Genomic DNA, 21,582 nt, shown 5'->3' with positions numbered 1-21,582 from the left:
GGACTCTATTGCATCACATCCCCGCCGAGTTCCCTTTCCATGCTCTGTTCGCCCCAGGCACTGCCTTCAAACCTCAAGTATTTCCCAAGCCAGAGTTTGCAATCCTGTCCATTGGTCCCCAGATAAAGATTCCCTCTGGCTCCCACCCTCCTACATTTGGGCTCTCCTTGTGTTCAAAAGAACCAGGGCTTTTTTTCAGCTGGAGCGCAGTGGAACGGAGTTCCGGAACCTCTTGAAAATGGTCACATGGCTGGTGGCTCCGCCCCCTGATCTCCAGACAGAGGGGAGTTGAGATTGCCCTCCGCGCCATGTGGCGCGGAGGGCAATCTAAACCCCCCTCTGTCTGGAGATCAGGGGGTGGGGCCCCCAGCCATGTGACCATTTTCTCTGAGGGCAATCCACTGAGTTCCACCACCTCTTTTCCCAGAAAAAAAGCCCTGAAAAGAACACAACAAGATGCTTGATTTAGAACAGGGACGATGCAGCCAGTTCCTCCAGCAGCACCTTGCTTGGCTTGCTAGGCCCTTGGAATTCAGTCTCTGAAGATCGAAATTGGGTATCTGAAGAAGTGAGCTGTGGCTCATGAAAGCTCATACCCTACCACAAATTTGGTTAGTCTTATAGGTGCTACTGGACTCTTGCTTTTTTCTACCGCTACAGCCGACTAACACGGCTACCCATCTTGATCTACCTCCTTGGGATTCAGTACCCTTCTTCCTCCACCGTTGCTTTGCTCCATGTGGCTGGGGGAGGAGACAGCTAGCTCAAATGTGCAAGGGGAGATCATGGTGGGAGGAGACGCATGGATTGATTGATTAGATTTTTAGCCCTCCCTCCCCGCAAGCAGGCTCAGGGTGGGTTACAATCATAAATAAATTACAATAGATAAAACCAATAAAATACATCTCAGTGCAAACTTCCTCCAATCTATATGATTCTCCCACTGAGGAAGAGGCTCCTACGTTGGAGAAAGGATAATTAGGCTGACGGAAGTTTCAAACTTTCCCCAGTGGACTGGAAAGATACAGGCCTTTGAATATTGGATGGGGAAAAAGAATGTTCAACTATTACTATGGCCTGTCCCAGCTCTGATCCTCCCCAGGCACAGGCAACTTGTAGGCTGACATGGCTGGTCTGGCACCACAGTGCCTGGAGCTGACTCCACAGCTTATGGGGCCCTAAACATTAAAAGCAAGATGGGTAGAAAGATCCACTTGCTTTCTCCATCCCTTCTTCCTGGGGGAGAAAGCAGCGTCTGCATCGTCTGCCTTCCTTTAACCCCCATCCGTCAAAGGTTGGCAGCAGGCCTTCCTGGGACTTTGGCTGCTGCCCAACCCTGCCAATTCCTAGCACCACCCTGGCAACAGTTTCTGTTTTATGCTTAAATGAAGGATGGGAGGGATTGAACGAGGTTTCTTTGACCACCAGGAGACTTTCTGACATTTAAATCTGCAGTATAGGACAACACTGGCCACTCCTGGCTCTGGTTAGCTTTAGTAAAGTGGCTGTACCATATCCTGGAAGAGCTAGGATGGACGTGACTCAGCATGTGTTAGCTGGGGGGAAGAGAAGTATTTTTCTTCCAGGTTTAAAATTGACAAGTGGTTTTGATTTTGCACAAAAACACACACACACAAACTCCTGAACGTGGGTTAAAAATTATGCCCCGCCCCAATCTTGATACTGCTGTAGGTATACTTCACTCCAAATTCATTTTTGGGCTCTTTTTGTAATGTGTCCTTGTGCTTCGATAGGATGTTGGGCGGGACAGACATAAATCAACTGAAGGGACTAAAAGCTATGGTGACCAGTATGTGGAATCCACTCCATAGAAAACTGGAAGGTCAAATCACAACTAGAGATGGGCACGAACCGCATTATGAACTTCAAAAACTCACGAAAATGGCGATTGCGCGATCGCGATCCGACGGTTCATGATAGGCCACAGCCAACGAACCAGCGTTTGGAAGAAGGCTGGTTCGGTGTGTTCGGCCGCGGTTCGGGAAGCCAGACACTCAGGCGCCAGCAATCAATTCCCCTGGCAATGGAGCCAGGGGAATGCCTGAACTCTGTCTGCGCTCCTTCTGTCGTCCTGGAAACCTGAATGGAAGCCCAGCTTACCTTGATCGGCACGTCTTCCTTTCAACCACGGAGCTGCAAAGCGGTTACAAGTTGGGAGAAGACACCCAGGGGAGGGAGGGGGAAGAGGGTGTCCTGTAGCCACGGGCACTCCAATCTCACCCCTGCAAACCCTGATAGGCAGCTCTGATGGCCAAACACAGACTTCCTGTGTTACGCAATGGGACCTGTGCTTATAAATAGCTGTGGGCTCCCAGGCTGGGTTTCACTTTCAGCGAGCAGTGAGTGGGACAGAGCTCTTGCTTGCTACTTGCTAGCCTTTGGGGAGAGAGACTGAGAGTATAATTCAGTTTGGATTTTTGTGGGAGTTTCCTGTGGGAGAAGGTATAACTCCAAGATCCCTTTTGCAATCTTGTCCGAACTTGGGTGATGGCTGTAGGAGAGCCTGCAAAAGACTCCCCGGGAATATGGGCTCTGTAAGTGCCACAGAGGCCATTCCACGTCCCACGAACCGCAAAGCTGTTCGGCAATGGAAAATGTTTGTTGCGGTTCGTGATCTCGGGATCATAGTTGGCATCAAACCGCAAACAGCTGGTTCGTTAATTTTTTTTGGTTCGTGCCCATGTCCAATCACAACTATGAAGGGATCCTAATGCATTTGTTTCATTATGAAAGTCTAAAGTCCAAGCTGAAGTTGGGATGAGGAGAATATTAAGTCAGTTGTTATCAAGGTTCCCATTTTGGTCATTTGTGAGTTAACCCCCCTTTTCTAAACCTCCTCCTTACATAACAGCTGCCTTGACAGCTGTCATTTGATTTGCATATTTCCTCTGCCGCCCCTGAACAACAGCAACAAAAATTCTTTGTGATGTTTGTTTTGGAATCTTCTTGAATGGAGTCCTGCCCATTTCCCTGTTTGAATCAAGATTTGACTGTGTTTTTAATTCCTTGCCTACCAAATATTCCCAGCGTGACTTAGTGGTGTTATCACATAGAAATCTGATTAGCAGTACTCCCCGTTGCATCCAGCAACTTGGACAAGAAATCCATCAAACCATTTGGCAACCGCGACACCCGCTAAGGCAAGCCGTTTGATGCAGTCTTCTTTGTGCTGGAGCTTGACTGTTTCCATTTGTGTGTTGAACAACAACGGGCATCAAACTCTCACACTGGAGTGTATCCAGTGATGGTGAACAGCATGGGTGAGGTTGCATCCTACTTTCCTGTGCCCACCTCCACCCCACCTCCAATGCCTCTGGCCATCTGTACAGAAACATATGGTTTGAAGGGAGCCAAATTCAGTGTGCAGAACTCCAAGCGCACTCCATCAATTCCTGGATTATGCCATTGTAGGGATGGCATGAAGTTTTGGAAGAAGACTTCCTGATGTGGCAGGTTGGGAAGTCGCTTTCTGATTCTTTCCCTCAATCCCTCATACACACAGAACTTTATACTGTCCCATCCAACACAGCTAGATCTTGCAAAAAAAGGGAGGACCTAGGGTGGGGCATTCATTGTTGTGCTTAAGAGCTCATTTCAGTATTCCCCGTCCATCATGTTTTGTCTTCCTTGTGTGATGTGGTGGAGACTACGCTCAAGTCATAGCCGACTTATGGTGACCCCTTGCAGGGTTTTCATGCCAAGAGACTAACAGAAGTGGTTTGCCATTGCCTGCCTCTGCAACCCTGGTCTTCGTTGGAGGTCTCCCATCCAATTACTAACCAAGGCCGACCCTGCTTAGCTTCTGAGATCTGAAGAGATTAGGTTCACCTGGGCTATCCAGGTCAGGGCTCTTTGTGTGATATCCCAGGGTAAATGTCTGTTCCCATCACGCTGCATGAGATTCAGATTAACAAATCTGTACCCAATGTATGATAAGATCCTTCCGACCACTTAGTAGGAGAGAATATATAACTTCATAGATTTAACTGATACACTGTTTTCTTTTAGACTCAATATATAGGCTTGGTGTGCTTACGGAACTCATTTCCAAAACATTTCTTCATTCAGTGCATAATTACATCATCATTAATTGATGGACTTTGATACTGCAAGATTTGGTGATGGGTCATTCTTTTAGATAAGATAAAAATGGATGAGATTCATGGGCCGATAGGTCTATTAACAGCTATTAAGCAGGAGGGCTAAATAAAACCTCTATGTTCGGAAGAAGGGTGCACAGAAATAATAACGTGCTTGGGTGGCAAAGCCAGGCCACCTGCAAACAAGAGAGTGGGTTCTGGGGGTTTCAGAGGACTTTCCCTTCAAAGCATACTTCAAAAGCCTAGATTGTTGAGAGTACATTAAAGCCCATTAAAGTAAAAAAAACCCATGGTGAAATGTGGACATTGACCTACTCAAGCTTCCAAGATTTACAGAAATCAAGAGGGAGAAATTTGGATTCAGGGAGGATTGTATAACCTCCTCCTGCTGCTTGGTTGAGAAGTGGGAGAAAATTTGGGGCGGCGGGAATTGACATTGTGTTAATACCACATCATTTACAGAACAAACCCAGAAGTGATGTCACTGACTTGGGTGTAGGATTGCCAATTCCAGGTTGGGAAATTCCTGGAGATTTGGGGGTGGAGCCTGGGGAAGACAGGGTTTGGGGAGGGAGGAACCCCACCATGGTATAATGCCATAGAGTCCCCCCTCCAAAGCAGCCATTTTCTCCACAGGAACTTACCTGTACAGCCTGGAGATCAGTTGTAATTTCAGATCTCTAGACCTCACCTGAAAGTTGGAAACTCTAGGTGATGCTCTAGAATTTACCCAGAACTCTGTGATTAAAACCATAGAGTTCTGTGCAAAACCTAGAGTAGTGATGTCACTTTCAGTTTTGCTCCAGAAATAATGTTATGACATCGGTGCAATGCTGATCATCAGGATCAGAGAGCTAAACTGCAAGAGATGAATTATACGAGAATGCTCACGTGAAGGGAGTCGCAATGGTAGCTGCGAAGCCAAGTTTTAAGCTATGTCAATTTCCCCTCTCAACAGAGTCAGCAAAGATTGCTCCTCAGAGGATTTGTTTATTTCCTCTTAGCCTCTCAAAAGGGGAGGTAAAACTAACAGAGCCTTCAGGGAGGCAAAGAGGAAATAAACCCTCTGAAGAGTGATCTTTGCTGGCTCTGTAGTGAAGGGAAATTGACAGAGCCTTCCAATCTGTCTTTTAAAACTTGACTTCCCGGGTAACATTGCGACTCCCTTCATGTGAGCATCCTTGTATAATTTGTCTCTTGTAGTTTAGCTCTGAGTCCCCCACGCTGGACAGTCATGCAGGGCTGCCTGGAGACAAAGTAGGATTTTCTGCATACTCAAAGGACTCATCTGGATATTCTGGAAAATATTAGTTCATAAATTTAAAAAAGACACACACATCCTTCCCAAAGCTTTTAATGAAGAATGAGCATGCTATTGGACTTACAGAATGTTTAGGGCAGCTGAGAGTCTCTCCATATGAGATGCCTTGGTGCATGTCCATCAAGTGTCAGGAGACGCAATGTTACCCAAGAATTGTAGTTTAAAAAGACAAAGCTTGCTCCTTAGAGGGTTTGCTAATTTCATCTTTGCCTCCCCGAAGGCTCTGTCAATTTCACCTCTCCAGTCTAAAACTGTGAGATCGCAACCAGAAGGCAGCGAGGAATGGAAATGGGCTGGAGCTGCCTTCCAGAGCTGGACTTGGACCTGGAGAGGTTATAATGGGCTGAAGTTTCCCTTCTGGCATTTCACAGCCTCTTCACACAGCTCCAGTGTACAGCAAAGCCTTTGCCCTGCCACCGGCTCTGTCTTTTTAAATTACCCTTCTCGGCTACCATTGCATCTCCCAACATGTGTTCTTCATGTGTCAGATGTCTCGTGTAGAGAGACTCTGAGCTGAGCATGCATTAAAAGGGAAAGAAAAACAGGCTTACTCAAGTTGCTGCTAAGCTTATAGTATCCCAGAGGGCGAAAATTTGTTTTGGAGGTTAGTTTACCAATTGTTTCTCCCTCCCTGGTGAATCCTATAAGGTCTTCTACTTCTTCCCTTGACTATCAGTGCACTGGAAAAGAGCTATTTACAGACAGTTTGTATTTTCTGCCTTCTGGGAGACAACTCCAGCTATGCAGATTAATATTCCTTTGTAACTCTTTTTTCCCCCAGAGAGAACCCGTCCCCCGCCCCTAAAAGAACTCGCTTGTTGAAAGTGAACATGCTCATGGCGCTTCGAAAGCATGTTGAGTACAGGAGAACATCAGTTAAGGGGGCAGGAGAGGAAACAGGGACAAATGGGTAGAGGAAATTTCCAGCCTTTTATCCCACTCATGATTCCTTGTGGACAGGAATTTCTGTAGAGACATGGAATGCCCAAGGTAGATAGAAATGAATTATATTGCAGGTTTAAGCACAGAAAATAATATTTAAATGAATACATACCAGGGTTTTTTGGTGCATGTTCATTTAATTTTTTTTTAACCAGAAAAGGATGATAACTGGAAACATTTTGAAATGTTTTTGGAAAAGGCAGGATCCATCAGCCTTTTCAGCCCGTTTTTTGGAGAAAGGAGAGTCACAAGGAAGTGCATGTCGCGTTTTGGCTCTGCTTGAGATCTTGGTAAAATGAAAGCACTCCCAAAGTTATGAACTTATCTTCTTATCAGCAAGCTGCAACCTCAGCCTCCTACCAGATGCCATGTCCCCCGCCCCCCCCATCTCCCTTTTGGGCTGATGAGCGTTAAGTCCTGCTGGAGATCTTTTTATCTCCCTTTTGCCTTAAATCTTAGATTCTTTTTTTCTTACTGGTCTCAGTTTCCCTTCTCTCTGAAGTAGCCTGCCAGTTTCTCGACAGCTTCCACGCACACGCTGGGGTACATGCCCTGGGTGTATGTAGCGATCAAGATGAAGGATTTTGTCTTCACAGCCACCAGCCCGTTATCTTTGCCTTTTGCGTAGATAGCGCATTCATCGGCCCGGACACACTGGTAATCCCGGTCTTTGAAATAAAGCCCGTTTCTCCTTATGTGGAGCAAATTCTTGTAGAAAGCATCGATGAAGAACTGGGTGTGCGAGTGGACACCAAAGCCAGGAGTGGACGCCAAGACTTTTCCATCATTGATTCTGATGAGAGCTGCATTGGCTACATGCTTTGTTCTGGTGAGCCCATGGATCAGCATGCTCTGGGCCTGGTTCATTTTGTTTCCTACGGCTGTTTCCACTGAAGGGCTCAGTTTCTTTTCTGGTTGCCAGGCTGCATGTCAGCCTTAACGGCCAAAGGTACTCCCTTTGCCTCCTGGGAGATGTAGTTTCTCAACCACCCTGAGAATTCTCTGCTGGAGATTCCTACAGTTAGTTTAAGATCCCTAGAGGGAGCGAATGACAGTTTAAAAACTGGCTTGGATTGACATTTCCATCATCTGTAGACAGAGCTTTCTGGTTACTTCTGATGTCATCTTTTTATTATTATTGTTTTCTGCAAAGGAAAAAAGGGACAGCTGCCCAGGAGAAACAACAGAGAAATTCAGGACTTTAAGGGAGCTTTGTTCAGACAGCCGTATCTCCCCTTCCCCTCCACCCCAGTAAAAGACAGAATCAACAAAGGACTTCAGGTTCTTTTGCATTTAAAAAACGTTTCAATGTATATCAGGTTACACACAAAAAAGGAACTGAATAATAATTAAATAATTGTTAATGTGACTAACGTTCAACAGCTAGATCCAGAGGAGTTCGCCATCTTCGTCTGTAGTTGCAAAATAATAAAGAGTCCTGTAGCACCTTTAAGACTAATCAACTTTATTGTAGCATAAACTTTCAAGAACCACAGCTCTCTTCGTCAGATGCATCTTTATTGCATTTTTATCCTGTCCTTCCCGTAGGGAGCTCAGGGCAGTGTACATGGGTCTCTTCTCTCCATTTTCTTTTCACAACAACCCTGTGCAATAAGTTAGGCCGAGAAACTGCGACTGGCCCATGGTCAACCAGAGGCTTTATTATTTGTACTGGGATTTGAAACTTGGCTCTCTTTAGTCCACTGCACTAACCACTATACATTACTCTCACTCCATTCATTAGCCAAAGTCCTTTCCTTTGTCACTGTCAATCTTGTCTGCATCAGTATGGGTAGATACTCTCTGTGGCTTTCCCCTCTCGTGCTTTCCTTCATGCCTTTAATAGGAACCATACCTCATAAAATCTCCTGCGAATTTGAGATTATCTGTGGTATTTGTCACTCTTCCCCCCCTTTCCAAGGTTTTTTTAAAAAAATGTAGATTCTAGCAAACAAGAGACTGTAAAAATGATTCTCCAGAACAGCTGCTTAGAGAGAGAGGAGTGGTTTTTTTTATATTTCTCTCCTTCCCCCTTTAATCACCCCTTTTGCTGACCTGAACCCGGGCAATTATAGACCCTGGCTATTGTAAACTTACCACAAAACACAAGGCATACCTTAAAATGATGTCATGTCTAGACGTGCCATTCAGGTATAAATTATTGAGAAAAAGTAGCTCGTTCGGTGGTTAAAACCACAAAAAAAATTAACAAGATCTTTTTGTGTCTCTCTTGTGTTCATTTGCTCTCTTGGATGGCTTGTGGTGGCTCGAACCAGGAGAATTCTCAGTTGCCTCTTGGTTTTGGCGGGGTGGTGGGTGGGTTGGGAACTGTAATTCCCCCTCCTTCCCACCCCCCAACTGTTTCATTTCCTATTACTACCATGGGGTGGGGAAGCCTGAAAGGAGGTCTGAATTTTTTCTAGGGTTTTGCAAAAGAATAGCTACAGTTTTGGACACTGTCAAAATGTTACTTACAAAACATACTGCGATTGCTATTTGAGAAGATGGAGCTTGGGAGCCCCTGATTATGAAGGGTGTATTTTCTGGAGACAAGATAGGCTTGCCAACCTCCAGGGGCCTGGAAATCTCATGGGATTAGAATTGATCTCCGGACCTCCAAACCTCCTAAAGAAATTAGCTGCTTTGGAGAGTGGATTCTCCAGCAGTATTCCCCACTAAGGTTCTGCCCTCCCCAAACTCTGCCCTCCCCATGCTCTAACCTCAAATCCCCAGGAATTTCCCAACCCACAGTTAGCAGCCCTAAAGACAAAATAGTGTAGGATAGCAATGTGCCCTCCTACTATTCAATTCAGGAATAATCTGGAGAAAAGGCAACTAAGGGCCAAACCACATGAGACAAATTATACGTGTCTGTGCGAGTGAATGTAATCATGTCTGTTCCTACCTGCCCGTGTCCATCTTCCTCGAGGTGAGCACGTGTCCTGTAGCCCTAGTGTGTGCACTTATGTGCTATACGTGTAATCACAGTAGTGAGTGTCTGCAGGCAGGATTAGTGATTTGCCACTGTGGAGCGGCCACTTCTGTCTGCTTCCGCTTCCCGACCAGGAGAAAGGTGGGGGAAGAAAGGGAAAAGGGATGCTTGGCGGGAGGTCTGAAGAGAAATGCAAAGGGGGAAGGGGGCAGAGGGTGCGCCTGGTGGAAACTTCTCTTTTAAAATCATCAGTACAGCCCATCTCCCAACCAGGAGAAAGGTTGGGGGCAGATGGGGACGAAGGGGAGGGGAAGAAAGAGGGGGAAAGGATGGAGGTGCATGATGGGATCCCGCATTATGGAGGAATGCTGAAGAAACCAATGCCAGCCCGAGCCAGAATGAACACAGGGATACAGGCAGTGCGGCTGCGCTGTGCGAGTGGACAGGAGAGCAACAGGGAAACACATATAAGTGCATTCGCATGCCATTCACGGGACATTCATCTTGTGTAGTTCTGCTCTCATTTTAGAGAATAGACACTGATTGTCTGAAATTCTTTTTCTTAGTGGATTGTTTTAAAATCAATAAAGCCTTTTGGCCTTGCTGTTCTTCTTTTGATCCCATCAACAATCCAGCTCGGTGCTGTGGTTAGAGGATCAGGTAAGGACTGGGGGGTGGATTGAATGTTATGGCCTTTGTTGAGAGGGCCAGTGGCCTGTGAGGCATCTCTCCTGGCTGAACCCGGGCTGTGATGCAAGGGAAAGGTTCTGCTAGTCTTGCCAGGGCTCCTTCTATGGCAGAAGTCCTCCTGCTTGCAAGCTTCTTTCACCACACTGGAAACTGAGGGCCAAGCTACACATGACGAATGACACTTGAACGGCAAGTGGATTGAGTGGAGGGCAAGTGAACAGGGAGAAATACACTTGCCGTTCAAGTGTCATTCGTCATGTGTAGCTTGGCCCAGAGTTTCCAATGATTCCTAGAGCTATACTTGATCACTTCCAGATTGTACCCAGAAGTGATGTAGCGACATTGGTGGCATCACCATATGGTTGCCAGGTCCCTCTCGGTGCGTATGGGGGTGGCCTGGCACTTCCCTCGTGCTTTGTCGGAGTCTGCTTTTTGCATGCACGCACCCAGCATTTGCATGATGATATCACTTCCAGGAAGTGACATCATCACGCCGGCCACAGGTGTGCTCCCATGCTTTGCATGGGGCAAATTCAGCCTGTTTGGGGGTCAAAATTGGCCCAGCAAAGCCAGAGAGCATGCCTGAAGCCAACATGATGATGTCACTTCAGGAAGCGACATCATCGCACCCCACTGAGAGCTCGCCCAATGTGTGCTTTCCCATGTTGTCTGCTGGTGGCGGGCAATCACTGGAGGGTTTGCCACCTCCTACCAATACTAACACCACAAGGAAGGCTCCCCTGACACTAGCTATGCAAATCAGGATTGACCTCCCACCAATAGCCAGCAATTGGTGGGCAATGGGGCAAACTCCTGGGAGATTTCCCACCAATGGCAGGCAACTTGGAAGTCTGTGTCACCAATGTCACCCCCCCCTCATATTCCCACCCTGAGCCCTCCCACTAGTTGCCAGCTGCAACCCTCTGTGCAGGTGCCAGGCCAAATCACATGGGGAGGGTGCTGCTATTGTTCAGCAAGGTCACACAAAAGGGGCTGGGGAGGGCTTGTTCATGCAAGCAAGGAGGGACACTTTCAAGCTGAGTTTTCCAGGCTCAAAGCTCAGCCTGAGCTTGCCATTTTCCTACAGGTGATTAACCCCCCTAAGAACTTGAAGAAAGGGAGAAAAAATGGCCAAAAATGAACACCATAGTGCCACACTATGTCTCTTTGATCTGGAAGTGACATCATGATATGACATCACTTGATCGTTGACCTGGAACTGTCGTTGCAGAGCACGGCATCACAAAGTGGCATGATATCCTCCATCCCCCCTGAGATCCACCCTCCCCAGGGACCCTTCCCCCCGGATCTCCAGGTATTTCCTGAGCCAGTGCTGGTAATCCCATGTATGAATGCAGGGGCGGCGCCACTGTTGAGGCGGAGAGGAGGGGCCTGTGGGCACCGCGGGGCCGGAGGGGGTGCCGGGGGCTGAGGCGTATGTCCCATGCCGCCGCCAGCCAGCCCCATGCTGCCACCACCGCACGCCCCCAGGCGGGCACAGCAGTCACAGGCCAGGGACGACAGGTGGTCTGGGCAGCCTCCACGTGCCGCCCCAGCTACCCACCGGTGGCACTGTGTGATGATGTCATCACATGATGACATCATCATGCAGTCCGGGGCGCGCCTGCGAGGCTGGCCTCCAGCGCCAGAAACCCTAGCGCCAGGGCTGTATGAATGCAATATGACGCTTTGAAGAAGCAGGAAAAAACATGCTTCCCCACAGTACTGAACTCTGGGCAATTAATTTGTATGGAAGTGGCTCTTCTCCTGTGTTTTCCTTTAAACGGGCACTTAGGGCCTCTCAACATTCTGTGCCTTACAGATCATGCTCAGTCCTCATCAGGCTTACTGGGGGGAGGTTGTTCTTTTTCTTTTTTTGTTGTTTTTAATTTATAAAAGTTATATTTTCCTGCATACCTAGGAATCCCCTGAGCAGATAGAAGCCCTGTCCTTGTTCGTGGGTGGCCTGGCTTTGCCGCTCTCCTAATTGGCATAGGGCCCAGGCACTTTACAGTTTGACAGACTGATGAGAATTCTAGGCTATATTCAGGTTCTGCATAGTTATTTTAGCAGCTCCCAGAAGTTTGGGGCATGGCCAGTGGAGAGTTTACATTTTCTTTTGACTAGTAGACCCCATACTACAAACTGCTTCTGAAATCCACCTCGGTTTCAGTAATGGTATATTCCTCAGGGTTGGAGGCTACGTTTGAAGAATGCAAAGCCACCCCTACTTTCGGGGTGCACAGAACTAATTGTGCTGTTCTTTAGGTACCATCCCGTATGAATGCCAATGTCCCCAAAATGTGGACAGAGGCCTTGGCTCAGTAGCAGAGCATTTGCTTTGCATACCGAATACCCCAGATTCAATCTATGGTATCTCTAGTTAAAAAATGATTAGATAGCAAGTGATATGAAAGATCTCTGTCCAAGACCCTGGAAAGCTGCTGCCAATCAAAGTATATATTTATTGAGAATGTTTCTGTGCTGCCTTTCCAGCCATATAGGGTCCCCAAGGCAGAAAACATCAGAACATTTCAGTATTAAAACAGTATCTTCTTATAGAAAAGACGAGCTGTACTGGTGACGACTCAACATTTATCCCCACACAGACACACTTGCCTGCTCCTCCACGGGAATGAAAGCTGAGTCCTCGGCAACACAGCTTGCTGAGGAGACCCCAGGCAGGCTGTTGCCAGCGGTGGGAAGGCCCAGCGTGGTGGAGCAGCCAAGGTCCGTGCCGGGCCTCCCTGCCATCTCAGGTAGGGTTGCCAGTCCCCGCAACCACCCTCCACCCCTGCCCCCACTTTTCTGGCCAACAAGGAAAGGCCGGGCAACGTGCCTCCCAGGCACACACCTTGTTGGCATGGCCCCGAATCAGGGTGAGATTGGGTGGCTGCAGAATGCAAGAGCACTCCAGTGGCCTTCCCCTACCCCATGCTACTGGGTCTGTAGCTGCCCGATCCTGCCCAAATTGGAACTGAATCGAGTAGCTGCGGAGCACAGGAGCACTCCAGCGCTCTTCCCCCCCCCCCAGCACTTCCGGGCCTGCAGCTGGCTAGATTGGGCCGGATCGGGCAGCTGTGAAGCATAGGAGCACTCTCGAGCCCTTTCTGCCTCCCCTGCAGCTGCCTGACTCGTGGCCAGATCGAGTGAATGCGGAGCATAGGAGTGCTCCAGGGCCCACTGTGCCCCCCCCAGCAGCACTGCTGGGCTCTGCAGCAGCCCGATTCAGCTCGAATTGGGCCCATTTTGGGCCAATTCAGCCTGCTGCGGAGCTCAGCCAAATCAGTTTTCTAGAGCCTGTTCTATTTCCCCCCACAATGGGCTTTGTTACTAGTTTATAGTATATATAAAACAAACAATTCACACACACACAAACACATGTAATCCAACCAAAAGGGCCAATGGCAGTTATTGAGATTTGGGAGTACACCAAACAAAATTAAAAAGTTCTCCCTCGGCAGAAGACAACAATAGGGGCAGACAGACAAATCTCCCAGTGGAGGGAGTACCAAAGTTTTGGTGCCATGACTGAGAAGGCCCTTTCTCAGCTTGTCCTCTGTCTAGCCTCATACGGTTGGAACACCCAAAGCCGAGCCTCCAAAGAGGACCAGAGTGAATGGGTCGGTTCATATGGGAGAAGGAGGTCCTTAAGGTATAGGGCTTTAAAGGTCAATACCAGCACCTTAAATTGGGCCAGAAACAAATTGGGAGCCAGTGCAAATATAACAAGACTGGAGTGACATGGTCCCTACAACCTACTTTAGTCCATATTCTGGCTGCAGCATTCTGTACCAGCTGTAGCTTCTGAACAGTCTTCAAGGGCAGCCCCACATATAGAGTGCACTGCAGTAATCTAATCTAGACATTGCACCACAATGGCAAGATTTGTCCTGCCCAGGAAGGGCCCAAGCTGGTAAAATATACTTCTGGCCACCGCGGCTACCTGTTTATCCAATAGAAGGCCTGGGTCCCAGTAGCACCCCCAAGCTACAGACGTGCTCCTTCAGGGGAGTGCAACCCCATCTAGAACAGGAGATATCCCAGTTCCTGGGTCAAACCTCTGTTTCGTTGGAACGAAGTTTCAGTTTGTTAGCCTTCATCCATCCCAAAACTGCCTTCCGGCACCTATCCATGGTTTCCACAGCCTCTCTGGAGTCTGCTGGAAGCAGCTCTGGTTGGGAAGTTCTAGAACAGCTTTGCAAGGGTAGTGATGGGGATTTTCTTGTAAATTTTGTTGGAGAGTAAGGGTGTTCTTCTAAGGGTATGGCTCAGTGGTGGAGCTAGGGGTGCCAACTTCCAGGTGGTGGCTGGTGATCTCCTGGAATTACAACTGATCTCCAGGCCACAGAGATCATTCCCTTGGAGAAAATGGTTGCTTTGGAGGGTGGAGTCTGTGGCATTATACCCTGCTGAAGTCTCTCCTGTCCTCAATTCCCGCCATCTCCAGGCTCCACCCTCAAAATATTCAGGAATTCCTGACCTGGAGCTGGAAACCCTAGGTGGAGCACCTGGTTTGCGTGCAGGCGGTGCCTTGCTCAACGCCTACATTCTCCAGTCTCGTATAGCAACTGTTAGGAAAGGCTGTTCTATGCTTGGAAAGCCACTGCCACTTACAGTACAGAGTTAAGTAGAGCAGTGATATATTGTGGTTTCATATGTTATTACCTGTTGCTTACATATATACTAGTTGAGCAGAGGGTACATAAGCAGGGATGAATACAACCAGTAGCACTGTACCATCATCTGTATTTTGAGATGTTTTAGCAAGTTTTAGTATGTATATGTAGCCTGCCATTCAGGCCTTATGTTTTAAACTTGTTTTTAATCTATATTGGTGCACATCTATAATAAATACTCTCTAATATATATATTTAGGTTGTTACTTAACCCCTCTATTTTGTTCACCTATTGGCTAGTATCCCTGCGGTTCCATGTGCACACAGCTCTGCTCTCCCAGCAAATCTACAACTGGTTTTAAATTGGAAAGCTGTTGCTTGCCTACCAGCCTGTCCTGACCTTAGGGCTGCTAACACTGCCAGGTCCTCCTGCCGAGAGGATTGGGGGCCTGGCACTTACCTCATGCTGGCAGCGTGACAATTTGCGTGTGCGCTCCAGATCCAGCATGATGTCACTTCCAGAAGTAACGTCACCACGTCGGCCGCAAGAGCGCTCCCGCGCTCCTCACGGGGGCAATTCGGTCCGTTTGGGGCTCAAATCGCCCCCAAATGAAGCGTGGGAACACTCCTGTGGCCAGCGCAATGAAGTCACTTCCAAAAGTGACATTGCCACGCTGGTTGGGAGTATGCATGCGGTGTGAGTACCAGAGGTGCCTGCTGGTGGCGTGCAACTTCCGGGAACTTGCTGGGCGATCAGCGGTCGAGGGGGCAAATCCCTGGGAGTTCGCCTGCCACTGGCGGGCACCTGGGAACCCTACCTGAGCTGGAAGGACTAGTAATCTAATTGCATAAGATAGCGTCCATGTTTAAAGCAGATAGAGCCCCTCTAGTCCAGCCCCCTACCAGCTTCAGAATCACAGGACTGCATTTTCTCGTTGCCACTCCTACTTTGGCAGTGTGAATTTGTATAAGCTTACTAGGAAAGGAAGCCAGGCCTTTTTCTCTTTTATTTCCCCCCACCCAGTACCTTTGCTGCTGTCTGCACATATCTGTGTTGGAGAAGTTTAAGGAAAGGCAGGAAATGAAAAAGAGGATTGGATTGCAAGATGCGCCAGGAGCTCCCAAGAAGGAATATAATACCTCCCTCACAACTTTTTTAAAGAGGCTTGAGTTCCAGGGACCAATACTTCTCTTTCCAGGTGCATAAAAAAAAACTCGGCACTATCTGCAGCTGATTGGCTAACCGTAACAAAAAGCTTAAATGGCCAAGTTTGCTTGGTTCAGTACAGTGGAGAGGTCTCATGTAAAAATTGCTTTAGAAACTGGCTGCATTCAAACATCATGGCAAACACATTTAAACTGAGATGGGGCACGAACACAGCTTGTTTGTTGTGCTTGTGCAATTCTTCCTGTTCCTTCTTCCTCCTTTTGCAGGCAGAAGTTGTGGAATCACAACTGCGCTGTTGTTGCTACCAGTTTTAATTGTTTATGTTGTATATAATGTTATGTTTGTTATTGTATGTTTTATTGTTTAATCTGTATGTTATCCACTCTGAGCCTGCTTTGCAGAGAGAGAGGACTACAAATCCAATGAATGAATGAATGAATGAATGAATGAATGAATGAATGAATGAATGAATGAGAGCTTGATGAAAAATGTTCTGGTTTAATCAATTCACAGTGATGTCCAAACGCAAGCACGGGAGTTTGTTCACTCGCTATTCATCAGGATGATCAAATCCCAGTTGGTGGGAAGTAAACAAATTCCGCTTTGCCAAGGGCCTGGCATTTGGATGTTCCAGTTGGCAGCAGAGGGTAGGACGCGAAGCAATGGGCTAAAACTACATGCACAAAGGTACCGGCTGGATATTAGGAAAAAATTTTCACAGTCAGAGTAGTTCAAAAGTGGAATCAGCTGCCTAGGGAGGTGGTGAGCTCTCCTTCACTGGCGGTTTTCAAGAAGAGGCTGGATGAATACTTGTCAGAGATGCTTTAGGCTGATCCTGCACTGGGCAGGGGGTTGGACTAGATGGTCTGTATGACCCTTTCCAATTCTGTGATTCTATGGTGTGAACGGGGGCTTGATCAAACCAGGAAGTTTTGAAGTGGCAAGTATGGCGAGAGAGGACGGAGAAAGGGGAGTGTACAGCACACAGCAACCCACAGTATTCATGCCCAGTTCAGCCGCATCTTGGTGTGGGGTCTGTATGCAACCACCTCTCTGCACAGCTGCACACAGTGTTCTGTGGAATGTTGTATATATCACATCTAAGAAAACGGCAAATTTTTCTGCAAACATGGTGAAATTGCGGTGCTTGACTGTGATTATCAGATGTGCGTTGATCACTCAGTCCGGTTCAGCATAAAAAAATACCTCCTGAATAGGTTTGCATTGGGGTTTTTCAGAACTGAAGATTTATTTATTTTTATTTATTTATGTCATTTATAGTCCGCCTTTCTCACTGAGTCTCAAAGCGGATTACACAGTATGAGATTAGTACAATCAGTATCAAATACATTTCAATACAGTATCAAGGACATTTCCATAAACAATGCCATAAGGTAAATAGATACAAGTTTAAAAGACACATGCCGTTTCCTCACTACTCGCCTTCATCTGGAACGGGGCACAACGTCGCGAAAAAAATGTGGAAGATGCTATCTTCCGCATTTTTTTCATGACGTTGCGCCCCGTTCTGAATGAAGGTGAATAGTGTGGAAACGGCCATAGTATTAGCAAGAATCCAATACAGAGTAGAAAAAATACGGAAGCAGAACATAATCCATTGTATGACTAACATTAGACAACATGGAACCAAGAGAGTGGGGGCTCTTCTGACTTACTCAGTCAGGTCATTCCACAGGATAGGGGCCACCACAGAGCCTGGCACCTGCAGGAGACCCTGTTCAGATGAGCAAAGCTGCTGTGGAGGAACATAGGGAGGGAGGTGGTCCCATAGGTATGCCGGACCAAAGTTATGAAGAACTTCGTATGTAATAACCAATACCTTGAACTGAGCACGTACCAAAATGCTTCTGTTCCAAACATTAAGGACTGCTCAGATGGACACCAAATGGTAGAAATTTTTTAAAAACACATAATTAATTTACGACTAATTTTTCTCCAATACCTGGTCAACAGATCATAGTAATGCTACAGCAGCTGTAACTTAGGAAGAGATAGGGCGGTATAACGACAGTGTAGCGGTGGCAACTGTGATTACCTTGCCAGCACCCAAAGCTTTTCACCTTCCCACAAAGATTAAATGGGTGACCGAGGACTGCCGTGTTAGGGGTTGATAGATTTCCTTTCTCCTAATTTCTCCCCGGACCTCCCTTGCGGTTAATGAACCAACTAAAGGTTGTGTAAAAAAATCAGTTTATCATCAGAAAGTTTGCAGAATTAATAGGGTAGTGGCTGATTCCAAAACCCCGGCATAAATTACATCCTGGAACTCATTATGTCTTGCTCCCTTCGACAGGAGGAAACACGGTCTGCATCGTGAAATAAAAGACATCCTGAAACTTATTATTCTCTCAGAGAAAAAGACAAAAGGAGCCCAAGGAAGGACGTTATAGGATCGGCGGGTCTAATAAATGATGTGTTGGCATCACTCTTCCACCAAGATGTGGATTAACAACAGATGTATTACACTAATGTCTATTTATACGTTAATCTAAAACAACTGCATTGCTGTTGCGGACAGGAATTCTGTAAATGCAACTCCCTCCACAGCCCCCCCCCCCTTACTCAATTCCAGTTCCAGGAAGCTGCCAAGCCTGGGAAAGTGATGCTGGATAAGACCAAAGGGAGACTGATGGCAGGTTGAAATCTTTGGGGAGAAAAGTCATCCTTCTTTGCATGCCAGCTTCACGTGAGGTGGTCACGAGGAACGGGGCTTTCTCTGCAGTGGCCCCAGCAGGCTTTAGAATGTACACCCACCCAAGAACCACTGATGATGGAGTTCTGAAAACAGGCTTTTCTTTTGAAGATGTTCAACTCCTCCTCCCCCCACCAGTTTTTTTTTAAACACTCAGCTTTATTTTATGATCTTATCACTTTTTCCTTTTGGTTTTTGCACTTGTTGCTGTTGTTTTCAGATCTTAAGTTTTTTGGTGGGATTTTAGGTTGGGGGGGAGTATTGCTTTAGTTTTGTTAATATTTTTAACTTTTAAAAATAGGTATGTATTATTTTTATTTATTTATTTTATTCGATTTGTATTCCGCCCTCCCCACACCAGCATTTATCATTTAGTTTTGTAGTTAGCCACTTTGAATACTTCTTAAAGTAGAAGGTCAAGATATATGTTTTATATATAAATGAACAGTGTGTTAAGAGTAGAACTGCGGTTTTGGGCTGGTCTCTTTAGGTTCATAAATAAGCTATAGTGTGATTGCTTAAGAGTTTGCCAGACCGATAATATACATGGTGGAGATTCACCTAGTCCCCAACAAAAATTCCAGAAATACTGAGATTCTCTGCCATTTCAGTTAGATTACAACTACTCTGCTGGGGCACTAATAATAGTAAAAGTAGTCCCCTGTGCAAACACTGAGTCATTACTGACCCATGGGGAGATGTTTTCTTGGCAGACTTTTTACGGAGTGGTTTGCCATTGCCTTCCCCAGTCATCTACACTTTACCCCCAGGAAACTGGGTACTCATTTTACCGACCTTGGAAGGATGGAAGGCTGAGTCAACCTCGAGCCGGCTACCTGAACCCGGCTTCCACCAGGATCAAACTCAGGTCGTGAGCAGAGCTTGGGCTGCATTACTGCAGCTTACCACTCTGTGCCACGGGGCTCTTTTTAAAAAAAATTATTTTACTAATAATGACCTTATTACAATTTTCCTTCCGGTACTTGGCACGCCCACCTGTTCTGCAATTGCATAATAATTGTATTACCAACATTGGTTTGGGTTTTGCCTCTTATCTGAGGAACTGCACCCTTCTTACCTTGTTATCTCTGCTTATGCAAACGCTTGAAAGGCTTTTGAATTAAAACTAGGATTTGGTTTGGCACCAAACTAGGATTTGTAGCTGGTTTTGTTAACCACGGTTTGTACTAATGGTGGTTTGGTTTGTTGTGATGTCTGCATTCACAACCCACAGTTCGTTGACTACTCCTCTTGCTCACACAGCCAGTAACGTAGGAAGGGATGTTTTCCTTACTGGGAGGTGGGACAGAAGCCAGAAACAGGCAAACTCAGATTTGTTCCTTTCATCTGGTAGACTGGCTTGAGTTGATTGCACAAACTATAATTTATCCAGGTCTCTGAATGCTGCTGGTGGGGCTGTAGCTCAGTGGTAGAGCATCTGTATTACACGTAGAAGGTCCCACGTTTAATCCCTAGCACCACTGCTTTTTAAAAGGGTCAGGTAATAGATGATACAAAAGACCTCTTTCTAAGGTTTTAGAGTCTGTCGCCAGATAAATTAGACAATATCGGCCTTGATAGACTCACAGTGAAATTCTAAGCAGAGTTACCCCAGTCTAAACCCATTGAAGAGCTAAGCTAAAAGAGATGAATTACACGAAGATGCGCATGTGAAGGGAGTCGCAATGTTAGCCAGGAAGCTGAGTTTTAAAAGAGATCAAAAGGCTTTGTCAATTTCCCGTCTCTACAGAACCTCCAAAGATCACTCCTCAGAGGGTTTGCTAATTTCCTCTTTGCCTTCCAAAGGCTCTGTCAGTTTCACCTCCCCTTCTAAGAGGCAAAGAGGAAATAAACCCTCTGAGGAGCCATCTTTGCTGCTCTGTAGAGAGGGGAAATTGACAGAGCCTTCCGATCTCTTAAAACTCAGCTTCCCGGCTAATGTTACGACTCCCTTCACGTGAGTGTCCTTGTGTAATCCGTCTCTTGTAGTTTAGCTCTTAAATTGGAGTGACTCTACTTAGGATTTCATTGTAATGGTCTGAGCTGGTATGAGGCCGAATCGTGATCAACAAGGATCTGTGGCCAATCACAGCTCTTGGATGAGTCTACCTGTATGATGCATGTACTTGTTGCCATGATACGGTTCGGATTTTGTGCACCTAAAACAACTTGGCTTGATCCCTTAAAAATGTTATGTAAGTGACTGAAAGAGAGTAACCCACCAGTTAGGAGATTATTGTTCTAAAATTTCATGCCTGTGTGTGTGTATATGTATAACATGCACATGTATAAGGAGAAAAAAATTCTCTCTCTCTGCAGATCTATATATCTAGACCTTTTCTCCTCTCCCAGATGTTGCTGTCGGTATTCTTTTTCTTGGCTGTTTCTGGCTTTCATCTCTAAGGGAGTTTCAGAAGGGGGGGGGCAAGGAGTAACTTAATTTACTTCATGCTGCTTCTTTAAATCTCCACCTGCGGTGTGCATTGTGGAATATCAAGGGGAGGAACTGATGGGCAAATAGTCTTGCAAAGAAAGACTCTCTCTCCCCCCCCCCCTTTGAATTTTTTATTGGTGAATCAAACTTTAAAGGCTTAACCCTCCTCCCTTCTGAAAGTCCCCGACTTCAACAGGCGCACACCAAAACTTTTACATTTGATCTCTCCACGGAGTTCATGAACTGGTTGCTAATCGTAACTGTGAGGGCTAGGCGTTTGGGAATATCGCTAATCAAATAAACTGCTGACTCAAAGAGGCTGGAGAAGCCCAGACTAGTGAATTATTAGGTTTGACATCATGTTTTATTTATTTTTTCCTTGTGTTCAGCTGTCTCCGGCGAGGAGGCTCTGTCTGGCATAGGAGTAGAGTTTCTAGCTGAAGCAGATGCCATATTCCTGACACATGAAGCCACTTCTCAATGAACGTGTGCTCCTCTGGCTGGCTTTCCTGAGGTTTTGCCAGGTGGGGAAAGCGGCGGGGAATTAGCCGTTACTACTATACATATAAATGTGTATATATAGCACTGACACGAGGTTGGATCCACTGAAGGATTTCTGCGGATGGAAAGGGGATAATTCAA

At 46.5% G+C, this 21,582-nt stretch overlaps 2 protein-coding genes across 2 annotated transcripts in view; one reads left to right on the top strand and one right to left on the bottom strand.

Annotated features, from left to right (window-relative positions):
- The window catches only part of COL26A1 (collagen type XXVI alpha 1 chain), a 168,972-nt gene that overhangs the window by 46,672 nt on the left and 100,718 nt on the right, over positions 1–21,582 (top strand). The gene's annotated exons all lie outside the window — the stretch shown is intronic.
- On the bottom strand, positions 6,514–7,274 carry PFN4 (profilin family member 4). The gene has a single exon (XM_055001681.1). It carries the CDS (start codon positions 7,249–7,251, stop codon positions 6,865–6,867), a length of 387 nt encoding a protein of 128 aa, XP_054857656.1. The 5' UTR covers positions 7,252–7,274; the 3' UTR covers positions 6,514–6,864.

The sequence above is a fragment of the Eublepharis macularius genome, chromosome 17 (assembly GCF_028583425.1).
Source record: "Eublepharis macularius isolate TG4126 chromosome 17, MPM_Emac_v1.0, whole genome shotgun sequence".
Taxonomy (NCBI): Eukaryota; Metazoa; Chordata; class Lepidosauria; order Squamata; family Eublepharidae; genus Eublepharis; species Eublepharis macularius.
The sequence above is the reverse complement of the archived record's forward strand: the minus strand, read 5'-3'. Positions and strand labels throughout refer to the sequence as shown.